A 14,366-nucleotide genomic window follows, 5' to 3' on the forward strand; every position below is an offset into this window, starting at 1 on the left:
TCAGTGCACACAGTACAGGGCACACTATGGGCTGCTGTCAGTGCACACAGTACAGGGCACACTATGGGCTGCTTATCGGTGCACACAGTATAGGGCACACTATGGGCTGCTGTCAGTGCACACAGTACAGGGCACACCACGGGCTGCTGTCAGTGCACACAGTACAGGGCACACTATGGGCTGCTGTCAGTGCACACAGTATAGGGCACACTATGGGCTCTGTCAGTGCACACAATACAGGACACACTATGGGCTGCTGTCAGTGCACACAGTACAGGGCACACTACGGGCTGCTGTCAGTGCACACAGTATAGGGCACACTATGGGCTCTGTCAGTGCACACAATACAGGACACACTATGGGCTGCTGTCAGTGCACACAGTACAGGGCACACCACGGGCTGCTGTCAGTGCACACAGTACAGGGCACACTACGGGCTGCTGTCAGTGCACACAGTACAGGGCACACTATTGGCTGCTGTCAGTGCACACAGTACAGGGCACACTATGGGCTGCTGTCAGTGCACACAGTACAGGGCACACTATGGGCTGCTGTCAGTGCACACAGTACAGGGCACGCTATGGGCTGCTGTCAGTACACACAGTACAGGGCACACTATGGGCTGCTGTCAGTGCACACAGTACAGGACACGCTATGGGCTGCTGTCAGTACACACAGTACAGGGCACACTATGGGCTGCTGTCAGTGCACACAGTACAGGACACGCTATGGGCTGCTGTCAGTGCAATCAATGTCAGTGCACACAGTACAGGGCACACTATGGGCTGCTGTCAGTGCACACAGTACAGGGCACGCTATGGGCTGCTGTCAGTACACACAGTACAGGGCACACTATGGGCTGCTGTCAGTGCACACAGTACAGGACACGCTATGGGCTGCTGTCAGTACACACAGTACAGGGCACACTATGGGCTGCTGTCAGTGCACACAGTACAGGACACGCTATGGGCTGCTGTCAGTGCAATCAATGTCAGTGCACACAGTACAGGGCACACTATGGGCTGCTGTCAGTGCACACAGTACAGGACACACTATGGGCTGCTGTCAGTGCACACAGTACAGGGCACACTATGGGCTGCTGTCAGTGCACACAGTACAGTGGTCGGTACTTGCAGCATCCGATGCTCACTCCTAGCGGCACACACACACGCCCCGCCCATTCAGAGGTATAGCATCCTCCTCGGTGTGTGTGTCACCTGCCCCAAGTCCCGCCCTCCTGTCCCCCAGAGCAGTCAGTGGGCGGAGCGGGGGCGTATCCTCTGCCCATACATGGAAGCGTCTTCCTGCGCTGAGCCGCGCTGCCCTCCCTCCTGCAGCAATCAATGAGCCGAGCATCCAGCCTGCAAATCAGTCCGTGTCCGGACACAGCGCAGCATCCTCCAGGGGACTTCTCCATCAGCCTGGCTGCCTCCCCGGATCTGTTCGGATGTGCTCCTCAATTCCTAGTCTGACCGAGGATGGGCACAGCTGTGTCCAAGAAGAAGGCGCTGAGGAATGACACCATCTCCCATGTAGCAGCCAAAGTTCGGTGAGTAGCCGTCTGTCTGTCTGCACACTGACCATCAACTCTGAGCTGTGCTCGCAGCTTTAGATTGCATGCTCTTGGGGTGAGCCTGCCATGTGCAGGATATGGAGGGCAGAGGAGAGGAGAGCTGCCTCCTGCATTGTGCTTCATTGCCTGCCACACTCTCAGTCACTTGTACGGACACCTGACTTACCCCATCATATTACATAATACCCCCCCCCCCCCACCACTGTGTGTGTAATTCTATTATTACATTGGATTAACCCTTTGTAGGCCAGCTTACATCCTCTGATCAGCCACATTTGGATTGCCTGTATCTCCAGTCTCACATGGCTCATCCAGAGACAGCAAACTGCTTAATTATAGTCTGCACCCATGATACATGACACTGGGGATCACAGGCTCTATGGTGACCTCATCTAAACACCGCCGGCTAGGTATGATCTACATACACACACTTTATTACTACCACTTCCAACCAAACCGCCCCCATACATCCCACTCCATACCAAATGTCACAATATCTCCACCGTACACACCAAATGTCACTATATCTCCACCCTACACCCCAAATGTCACAATATCTCCACCGTACACCCCAAATGTCACTATATCTCCACCCTACACCCCAAATGTCACTATATCTCCACCGTACACCCCAAATGTCACTATATCTCCACCGTACACCCCAAATGTCACTATATCTCCACCCTACACCCCAAATGTCACTATATCTCCACCCTACACCCCAAATGTCACAATATCTCCACCGTACACCCCAAATGTCACTATATCTCCACCCTACACACCAAATGTCACTATATCTCCACCGTACACACCAAATGTCACTATATCTCCACCCTACACCCCAAATGTCACTATATCTCCACCGTACACCCCCAAATGTCACTATATCTCCACCCTACACCCCAAATGTCACTATATCTCCACCCTACACCCCAAATGTCACTATATCTCCACCGTACACCCCAAATGTCACTATATCTCCACCATACACCCCAAATGTCACAACATCTCCACCATACACCCCAAATGTCACAATATCTCCACCCTACACACCAAATGTCACTATATCTCCACCCTACACACCAAATGTCACTATATCTCCACCGTACACCCCAAATGTCACTATATCTCCACCGTACACCCCAAATGTCACAATATCTCCACCGTACACACCAAATGTCACAATATCTCCACCGTACACCCCAAATATCACCAACGTACACCCCAAATGTCACAATATCTCCACCGTACACCCCAAATATCACAAATATCACCACCGTACACCCCAAATGTCACAATATCTCCACCGTACACCCCAAATGTCACAATATCTCCACCGTACACACCAAATGTCACTATATCTCCACCGTACACCCCAAATGTCACTATATCACCACCGTACACCCCAAATGTCACTATATCTCCACCGTACACCCCACATGTCACTATATCTCCACCGTACACACGAAATGTCACTATATCTGCACCGTACACACCAAATGTCACTATATCTCCACCGTACACCCCAAATGTCACTATATCTCCACCGTACACCCCAAATGTCACTATATCTCCACCGTACACACCAAATGTCACTATATCTCCACCGTACACCCCAAATGTCACTATATCTCCACCGTACACCCCAAATGTCACTATATCTCCACCGTACACACCAAATATCATTATGTACATCCCAAATATCATTATATATCCATTGTACACACACCAAATATCATATCTCCACCATACACACACCAAATCTAGCTCCAATCGTACACACCAAATGTCACAATATCTCCAACGTACACACCAAATGTCACAATATCTTCACCGTACACACCAAATGTCACTATATCTCCACCGTACACCCCAAATGTCACAATATCTCCACCGTACACACCAAATATAATTTTGTACATGCCAAATATCATTATATATCCACTGTACCCAAACCAAATATCATTAGATCTCCACCGTGCTCACCAAATATCTCAATATCTCCACCCTACTCACCAAATGTCACTATAGCGCCACCCTATACACCAAATATCATATCTCCACCCTACACACCAAATACAATTATGTACATGCCAAATATTATATATCCATTGTACACACACCAAATATCATTATATCTCCACCATACACACACCAAATACATCTCCAACCGTACACACCAAATGTCATGATATCTCCACGGTACACACCAAATATCATATCTCCACCATACACCAAATGTCATATTTCCACCCTACACACCAAATCTCATGATCTCCCTGTTACACACCGAATATCATGATATCTCCACCCATACACACCAAATATCATGATATCTTCACCCATACACACCAAATATCATGATATCTCCAATCTAAACACCAAATATATCTCCACTGTACTCACCAAATCTCATGATGTCTCCAGCCTACACACCAATTATCATTATATCTCCAATCTACACATCAAATATCCTGATATCTCCACCGTACACACCAAATATCATATCTCCACTGTACACAGCAAATGTATCTCCACTCTATATACCAAACATCATTATATTTCCACCCTCTAAGTGTCATGGCAGAGATTTATTCCATTATTTTAATTTTACCCACTGTAATAATATTTTCAAGGTCACCAATCAGATGGGTCAAACACAGGGGCGTCTTTTGTCAGCATCCCATGTTTATATTGCTGCCTATTGACTTTGGATTGAAGAAAGCTGTGCAAAATCTGTAAACTATTTCAACTATGTGGCTATGGAGGAAGGCTGCCATCAATGTGCATCTTATAGCGTATTGGGTGTCAGAACAGGTGCGACAATGGAGGCAGCTGTCCAAGGTGACACTTCATTTTGGGGAAGGCAAATGTAGTTGCATGCTCGTATGGTTTTTTTTTTTGGATCGGGAGAACATCAGAGCGGGGTTAGCTTTTTGCTGAAACGGAGTTTCATAGGAATAGTTGAATTAGATGTTTTAAAACAAAATTCTTTCAATTAGGAGATGTGAGCTATGCATGACTGTTGTCTGTGACTTGAGTCTCTCCTGAGCTTTTCTAATGTCATACCGGCTGATATATACACCATCCCTGTTTGACATCAGGAGGTTACTAATCTTTGCAAGCTCTAAGCTTCCATGTATTCGAGAGCAATATTCCTGATACTTTATATTACTTCTGATAAGTCATGTGGTGGCTATTATCCGATCGATGTGCAAACTGATCAAAACTGTTGAATCAGCAAACTATTAAATATACATAACTTCTCTTCAGATCGATTTAGATTAGATGTGATCAAATTGATTTGATCAGCCTGGGTCGAAAACAATAGATCATATTGCATTGATTGGCAGCACTGAGATGTTTTGTTCACAAATTTAGTCATATTTCGATTCGATTCGATGAGATTGCATGGTGAAAACAAAGATACAGTAACTTCCGATCAGATCTTCCAACTATCCAGCAAATGTTTCTTCCCTACGTATGTCCATTGAATGCATTGTCAATTATAGATCAATTTATTTATTTATTTTTCCTAAACAGAAGAGATCAATAAGAAAAAAAAAAAAATGATGACTTGGCAAAGTGTGTATAGCTACCAATTGACTGTGCAAGAGATATGGAATTGCTCACATTTACTATAAGACAGGAAAACTCATTTCATCTAGTTATAAATGATCGTAGACGTCTCTTTATGGGTGCAGTGTGCCATCTAATAATATTGAGCAGGATGTTTTTTAATCAGAGATCCAAACAATAAAAAATGTGGACGTCAGGAAACAAATAGAATACATGAAATGTCAAAACCACTTATTGTGTCATTTCGGGAACAATCTTACTAGCACAATGTTCAAGCTGGTAACACAAAACCAGATAATATATGCATGTGGAAATGGGGATAGAGATCTATCTATCTATCTATCTATCTATCTATCTATCTATCTATCTATCTATCTATCTATCTATCTATCTATCTATCTATCTATCTATCTATCTATCTGTAAACAAAAAAAAATATTATATACATATACAAATGGGGGGCCATATCATTCCTTCTCGCCAGGATTCTTGTCTAACTCCATGTAAAATTAAACCATCCTGTTGTGACCTTGACAGTTTCCCGTCTCAAGCAGTACGCAGAAGTAAATTTCTTCTAGAAAATGAGTTTGTGCTGTTTGTACAAATTTAGAAGTAACATTTTTTGGTATTATATGTATGACTAACAAATGAAGAAATTTTGTATTTGAGAAATGCTCAGTCACTGCAATACTGATTACCTGTAGAGACTTAGAAACAATCACGTCTGCCTCTAAAATGTGAACAAATCCGCTCTGATCATCTGTCTGGTAAAGGTCTGATTATTCTGGTTCCTTGCCATCTCATCCTTTTTATTCTCTATAATCTAAAATGAATAACAATCTAGCAAAAAGAAAAGGAAACCCTCATAATGGCCACATCAGGTGTGAAGACCAGGTCAGAGATCCCACCCGCTGAGGTCCTAAGAGACAGAAGAGACTGTCTCAGAGTTTAATGCCTCGTACACACGCAACGATTATCGGCCGACCGATCATCCGACTTTTGTCCAGAGTGGTGTTTTGTTGGTTGGAATGTGCCTAGACTGCACAGAAATTTTCTCGGCCAACAAAAATCTACTTCTGAAGTGATGTCATGTGCTGGTTTACTTTCCGTGTGTTTTTTCTTCTCTGAGCATGCCCAGTCTTGCTCATCAGATTTTTGTCTGCCGAAATCTGTACTGACTGACGGAAAATCGGCCGTTGTGTTGTTGGCCAAAAAAAATTTTATAGCCTGCACACCAGATTATTTTAGGCCGAAAAGTCGGAGTCGGTTGTCGGAAGCATCATACTAACAAGCCGAAAAACGGCCGATTGGACGTTGGCCGAAAATTCCCAGCCAATAATCGATGCGTGTGTACGGGGCATAACTCTCCAGCATCAAGCAACCACAAGAATATCTGTTTTGGGTGGATTGACCCCCATAGCAGCTGGTGGCAGACATGTGAAACGTGCTAAAGAACTGCAAAATGAGAAAAGCTTAAAGGATCAGCCCACCTAAAAGTTAGATCTTCATTTTTGGTAGATGCTGGGAAGGTAAAAACCACCAATGGTTCCCTTTTTGAAGATCTCGGTGCTAGGTTCGAAGACCTGTACACCTGCTTTGGCCATTATAAAGGGTTCCCACCATACCGGTTTGGATTTATTGATTTATTTTATATTCTGGAGAGTGTAACAGAAGGAGCTGAACAGAGATGTATAGTAACTAAGTAGAACTACTTAAGTACTGTACTTAAGTACCGAAATGCGGTATCTGTACTTTCCTAGAGTAGAATTTTTTTTCTCCTACTTCTACTTTTACTTCACTACATTTTTTCGATGATTTCGATACTTCTACTCCGATATTTTTTTTTGTGCTGCATAGTTACTCGTTACTTTTAAAAAAATTACCACTGCCAGAACAGTAGATGGCAGGTTGCATAAAGCTCAAAAAATGTGTATAATGTCATTTGTAAATCAACGCATACGGAAATAAAGGCTGTGTATAATAAAAGCTGCTATATCCAGGGCTGTATTTTGGCCTAGGCCAACAAGGCCCAGGCCTAGGGCGGCACTTTGCAGGGGGGCAGCAAAAAAGCCGCCCCCCCCCCCCACCTGAGACTCTATTGGCCACTGGTTGCTAGAGCGGCCTCTCTCATTCCCCCCTCTCTCTCACCCCCCCTCTCTCTCTCGCTCTTATCCCCCCTCTCTCTCACCCCCTCTCTCTCTCATCCCCCCTCTCTCTCTCTCTCATCCCCCCTCTTGCTCTCTCTCATATCCCCCCTCTTGCTCTCTCTCTCATCCCCCTCTTGCTCTCTCTCTCATCCCCCCTCTCGCTCTCTCTCTCTCTCCTGTCTCCCCTCTCGCTCTCTCTCTCTCACCCCCCCTCTTGCTCTCTCTCTCTCTCTCTCATCCCCCTCCCACTCCCCCTCTCTCTCCCTCACCCCCCCTCTCATGAGATCTCAGGGGTTCATGCTGGGACTTGTAGTCCTTCAATTTTGGAGGGAGCCATATTCGTTAAGAAAGGAGTGGGGCAAATTTTCATAGGGGGGGGGGGTGCCCAATTTCAGTCTTGCCTAGGGCAGCACAAAACCAAAATACACCACTGGCTATATCAAATCTTTCCAATAAAAAGAAAATATGAAACAAATAAATGGTGCTACAGCGCTTAAAGTGCATCAAGAAACTACTAACAAACACAGGTTAATCATTTGAATAAATAATTTGAAATAATAAAAAACAATATGATTTTCAAACTTTTGACTTCTTTCTTTAATAACTACATACCACAGTACTTGTACTTCTACTTTCAGTACTTGAGTAGAATTTTTTTTTTCAAAACTACTGGTACTTTTTACTTTTAGTACTTAAGTAGCAAATTTTTTGAAAAAACTACTTGCAATACTTAAGTAAAAAAAATGTTGAATACTTTAGTACTTCTACTTAAGTAACTTTTTCTGCGAGCACTTCCACTTCTACTCAAGTCACTTTTTGATTGAGTACTTTTACTCAAGTAGAAATTTCGAGTACTTTATACAAGTCTGGTGCTGAAACACCTCAAGATGTACAGGAGTTCCTAAATCTCTAAAATGTACAGAAACCGAGCCAGGAACCTTGTTGGTTAGATCTTATAGCTGAAGTCTCCAAGAAGCATAAGAGGCAGGGGGGTGACTTATCCCAGGCATTATCCACCTATAACTGAAATATCTGTTTTGAGTGGACTGCCCCTTTAATGAACAGTCGCATTTACATTGAAGAATTATGATATGGAGAGATTTTGGCCTAGTTTTTGTTGTCTGGAAGGTTTATGATTGATGGTGGAAGGAAGTATAGCCTGTTGGCAACCACTTGCATAAACAAGCATTTATTAAAAATGAATCTACTGTCTCTGCTACTGTCAAGGTGGTTAAGATTTGTTACATCTGATGCCATTCTTGAGAATCCTGCTAGAAAGGAACAGTCTGGGGTCTAGTAAACATTACAGAGTAAACGTTGGTAGTTCAGTGAGTAGTGGAACATTCAGAAGAAGAGATGATGCCCTGGGTGGATGTGTTCTACAAGGCAATGAAGATAAATAGGTAAATGAAGTCACACGATTGTAACAGATCTTCTCCGGCTGCAAGAGTGAAGAGCCATGGAAGAACAGCGTGGTGTAAATCAGGCTGCAGCACTGCTTCGGGTGTGACTCTGGCTGGAATATGAGATGTACTGCTCGGTCCAGACCAGAGGGGTGTAAGAACTGGGTATCGGCACCTGCTTTCCTCTATGTTTTTGGTTTCATCTCAGCTCTGGTAGAGCTGAACTCCAGGCAGATTCAATTAATGCAGTTACATATTTCTTAAAGCAGAACTCCAGGCTAATGAATTATTGCCTACATACAAGAGTCATCTATTTTTACTGGTATCTTGGTGTACTTGGTCTTTTTCTTCCAGATTTGTGCATTATTCCAGTGTGAAACTTTTTGCTTCTTGTAATAAAGACCGGTCACTGCTGCCCTCTCTTCTTGAGCTGGGTGACTGATCTGGTCTCCGCCCCCTCTGCTGACAGCCTGTAGAGGGTGGGGCCTGCTGGGTCCCTCTTACAGGTATGCTCTCATCTCAGCACAGGCTATGGACAGCACAGTGGTGATGTCACTGCTACTTTCACAAGGTAATATCTGGGGCTGAAATTATATTTGGTACACACAAATCCTTCATAGCTATTGAGGAATATATTCAAATGAAAGTTTTTGGGCCCAGAGTTCTGCTTTAAATGCAGCCAGTATGTGTACCTAAATGTGTCTTCTTTTAGCACCTTGTACAGAAGCAATATGAGAGGGTGGGGCAATACTAGGGGCCAATCAGTCTCTGCATGTGCTGACAGGAGGAGAGATCAGAGTGCAGGGAAAGATGACCTAGCTTTATTGCTCTGTAATGAACTGACAAGGGTGGATGTGTAAATCTCAGTAATACAAATCTTTTGTCAGATAAAACAGATCACTTCTGCGCATTTCCTCTGTGTATGAGTGCCGGAAGTTCAGCTGTAAATATATTTCAGGGAATCTTCTTTTCTTGTGATTTGCAGTAGAGGCAATGTTATAATGGTGACATTTGTTACATTGTTTCTAGCTGTGGATGATTAGCATTTCCTGCATGTACTGTATATCATGCTGACATGTTTACTGAGCACACTGACCCATTGTTTGACAGCTCCTGACCTACCACTGAAGAGGAGTCCTATACCCCATGATGGGATTTAAACCCAGGACTCCAGCTCTGCAAAATAACAAACCACTGCTGCCTTACACTGTATTCAGAAGTTTGCATTTATAGAGAGCTGCCACACACCAGCTGAGAGCTGAAATCAGGCTTGCAGTTGGAATGCTTGCTCTGTAATTTGCTCGCTAGGTACCTAGGTAGGTTTAAAGAAGGATGAGAGCATGGGGTGGGGGCGACAGTAGCACAGATTTGCTCAATAGTACAGCAGGAAAGAGGTGAAACGGTGGCACAGAGGGGGCAAATTGTGAAGATTGATGATCTGCAGCTATATAGACCTGCTGAGAGCTGAAATCAGGCTTGCAGTTAGAGTGCCTGCTCTGTTTTTTGGCTCGGTGGGTACCTAGGTAGGTTTATAGAAGGATGAGAGCATGGGGTAGTGGCACAGAGGAGGCAAATTGTGAAGATTGATGATCTGCAGCTATATAGACCTGCTGAGAGCTGAAACCAGGCTTGCAGTTAGAGTGCCTGCTCTGTTTTTTGCTCGGTAGGTTCCTAGGTAGGTTTATAGAAGGATGAGAGCATGGGGTAGGGGCACAGAGGAGGCAAATTGTGAAGATTGATGATCTGCAGCTGTATAGAACTGCAGGGGTGGGTAGGTCACAAGATCGATTGGCTTACTTGAATCTTTTGACTGATCAAAGAACTTCCATATATGTACCCAAGAGGTTTATTAAAGCAGATTAGTTATATTGCAGTTTCCCATTGTGGGGGGCTGCATTCGTTTTTTTCCTTTTTTAGTTTCAACCCGTTGAGCCAGCCAGTAACAGAATTCCTGTCTGAAGCTGGGTATACATGTATCAACATTTGACCAGTTCAGTACTGGCTGAATTTAGATCTTTGTGTAGCCCTGTCTGTTCAACAGAAGCTGATTGTTTGACTGGCTCCCATTGAATGGTCCTGCTGGAAAAGCAGCTTTCGATCAGCCGATGGCTGCAGTGCTGATCGAGGGGGAGTCCCCACATTTAGAATACAATAGGGTTGTGGGGGAAAGGCTGATACAGAGGCTTCAGTTTTTTTTCCAAGTCCCTAACCTGGATTACAAGAATGCTGAAGGTATTGAAGACAGAGGATCAGTATGGCAGTTGAACACCTAGCATTTTAGTAAGGAGAAGCTTGCAGTGCTGCCTGCCTTTTGCTCAGCTAAGGTTTCCTTTAAGCTGACTTTTTTCTCAATAGGTGCATTTCTTCATCTTGAGAAGAATGAAACTATAAAATGCACAGACATAGGATAAATATTGGTTATCCATAATTAATGAAACAATGATTAAAAGAGTGGTCAACTCAGCACCACCTGGCAAAAATGACAAAAGTCAATTTCTCAATTAATTGCATCCCTCCTTCCCCCATTCATGATGTGCAAGCTTAGGGGATCCTACGCCCAGCAGTCACTCATTTGTTAAAATCACTGCAGTTGGTCACTACTTCTGTCAGCCTTGGAACAGAAGGAAGGTGCCCCCTCCCCACAGTAAATTATTGCACCCAGGGGAATCGCCCTCCTGGCCATCCCTTCTCCCAGCCCTGCTCTGACAGCTGGTACTGCAGATTAGCCTGGATGGGACATTCAAGTGAATTCTCTTGTTTTGCCTACAGGGCTGAAAGAGAGAAATCTTAAGGGCCCTTTCACACAGGCTTTCCGATCAGGTCCGCCTGTCAGTTTTTCAGGTGGATGTGATCGGACGCTCCATGCACCCCTATGGAGCAGTGGATATCAGCGGTGACATGTCCGCTGACACCCGCTGCTATCCGATCCGGTCTGTGAAATACAGATGGACGGAAACCCAATTTTCCATCCGTCTGGAGGATCGGATTGGATGAAAACAGACAGGCGGTCCGTTTTCATCCAATCTCCCATAGAGGAGAGCGGGGATCTGACAGCTCCATCTCTGCACATTGAGCGGAGATGGAGCTGTCATCCGCCTGCTCAGTGGGGATCGATGTATCGATCCCCACTGAGCAGAACGGAGCCAGCCGGGCGGGAAGCCCGTGTGAAAGGACCCTAACGTGTGTCCGATTTTAGACCAACAGCATTTGCAATAAAAGTATTTTCAGCTTTCTCTTAACTGTTGATGTAAAATATCAGCCACACAGGGAGTGCATTGCTTTTAATGAATTTGCTGATTAATAGACTCACACTGTGAGAAGGTGCAGAAAAGCAACTACTGTGTAGTGCTACTAAGTAGGAAGCAGAGATGGAGTATGTAATGAGCAAATGACCTACACAGGTTGAACTGGATGGACTATTGTCTTTATTCAACCTCTACTACTACTATGTAATATGGCTGCCAACATGTAAATATATAAATACAAATCTTAAATGGAAATGAGTTTTAAAACATGCTATGATTTATAATCCTTTTTTCATGTTCATAAAAAACAAACCTACTGTCTATATTCATAGTAAAATGATTTGTTCATGGCAACCCCCGCCCCCCCCCCCCGCCTCCTGGGACAATTATCCAATGTAACTGTCCAGGAGAATCTGAACTGGGGCTTTCTGGGATGAGAAATAATTGGACGTCACGCGACTCTCACATCCAATCAAAGTCCGCCTTTCTCAAAAAGCGCCAACTGATCAAGTTTCTCCAAAGACAAAAGCTGCTCTAGGTGAGATCTGTATTTTGTAATGTACTCTTTCCATAACTACAGAAGATATTTTTTGTTATAAATTCGCTACATTTTGCTTCCCACTCTCGCCAAATCCACTACGCAAAACTGTTGCTCGTTAGCGGTGCCCATCTGGCGGCTGCTTTTGAAAATAAAAAAAAAAATTGAAAGGAGCTGTTATAATTATCATTCTCATCCTCGCAGTGGAGCTGCAGGAGTCCGATTTTTCTTTTTTATGTAGTACAAAGGCTTTCAAACCTGTGGATGTCTTCTCCCGGTATCTGCATGGAATGCTCTTGGTGCGGGGTGTAGGTGACTGTAGAATGAGCAGACTTAGCGGGTAAGCTTTATTGGTAATATAGTCAGAGTGGCGGCTGCAGTTTTTCTTTTTATCCTTTATTTTCACCTGGTGATCCGACCAGTAAGTCTGTTATTTTTCAACTTCCTTTAAAGTGGGTTGTAAACCACCTCTGTTTGTACCTATTAGGTAAGCCTATAATAAGACTTCCCTATAGGTACTGTAAATTTCTCCTAAACTTGCCCTGTTTAGGTGATATTAACTGTATACTGCGCAGATGAGGTCATCAGCACATGTGCTTTGAAGGAACGACCACCCGTGCTGCTTCTTCAGAGCCCTGTGCCATGACCGGCGTGCGCGCGGGAGTGACGTCACGATGCTCTGGCCAGCAGCACAAACAGAGTCCGCAGACCCGGAAGGAAGATGGGCAAAGATGGACGCAGCCTCCAGCGGGGATGACGAGAGCTTAGTTTGGAAGTAAATGTCACATAATGTTCTACTATGTGATGCATACTAGCGCATTATGCCTTTACGTTCCAGGTAAGCAAAAATAAAAAAACAAAAAAAGACTTTACTTCCTCTTTAGCAGACCAAGCTGTCCAGCAGAAATTTCAGTGTTGAGACAAACCATTTACCACTAACACAGGTGCTTACAATGGTCAGCTTTTATTAATTTATATAAAACCTTGATCCCAAAAGGAAAAAAAAAACAGTTTGCTGAAACTTTTAAAGTGGTTGTAAAGGTTTTTTTTTTTTTTTTTTTTTTTTTAATATAAAAAAAAAAAAAAAAAAAAATGTTTTACTTACCTGCTCCATGCAAGGGTATTGCACAGAGCAGTCCCTTACCTCTTCTGAAATCCCCCACCAGTGTTTTCCACTCGTTCTTCCTCCCAAGTTCCCCCTTAACAAGCTGGGTGCTGAGGGGGATCTGTGCAGGCGTGCTCCTGAGCCAAGCTGTGTGAGTCCATAGACACAACACAGCGCGTGGCTCGGCCACACCACAGCCCCCCCTTTTCTTTCTTACAGGATGTGACTGATGGCAGCAGGAATCTATGGCTTCTGCTGCCGCCTGTGTCTCCTGTGAGACCAGGAAAAGGCAGCCGGGACAATGCTGGATCAGTAAGAGGAAGCAGGAAAATGTTTGAGGACGGGGTATTTTTTACCTTGGTGCATAGAATGCATTTAGGTGGTTGTAAAGCTCAGACATGAAATGTGAACAAAGCATATCCCTCTATAGTGTGTACTTGTCTCAATTAAGAGCACTAAAGCCCCGTACACACGTACCGATTGTCGGCCGAACGATCGGCCGTCTTTTGTCCAGTGCTGTCGTGTTGGTTGAAAAGTGCTCAAGACTGCACACAAATTTTGTCGGTCAACAACAACCAACTTCAGAAGTGATGTCATGTGATGGTTAACTTTCCGTGTGTTTTTTCTTCTCTGAGCATGCCCAGTCTTGTTCATCTGGCTTTTGTCGGCCGAAATCTGTACTGACTGACAGAACAATCGGCCGTTCTGGTGTTGGCCAACAAAAATTTTATAGCATGCAGACCAGATTTTGTTCGGCCGAAAAGTCGCAGTCGGTT

At 44.2% G+C, this 14,366-nt stretch overlaps 1 protein-coding gene across 1 annotated transcript in view; it reads left to right on the forward strand.

Moving 5' to 3' along the window:
* Nucleotides 1-1,329: 1,329 nt before the first annotated feature.
* The window catches only part of NSMF (NMDA receptor synaptonuclear signaling and neuronal migration factor), a 90,129-nt gene continuing 77,092 nt past the window's right edge, over nt 1,330-14,366 (forward strand). The window contains exon 1 of the mRNA XM_082264415.1: nt 1,330-1,549. Coding sequence (XP_082120541.1) covers nt 1,479-1,549 — 71 coding nt within the window. The 5' untranslated portion in view covers nt 1,330-1,478. The remainder of the gene's footprint in view (nt 1,550-14,366) is intronic.

The sequence above is a fragment of the Pelophylax lessonae genome (assembly GCF_965119305.1).
Source record: "Pelophylax lessonae genome assembly, chromosome: 7".
In the NCBI taxonomy this organism is placed as follows: Eukaryota; Metazoa; Chordata; class Amphibia; order Anura; family Ranidae; genus Pelophylax; species Pelophylax lessonae.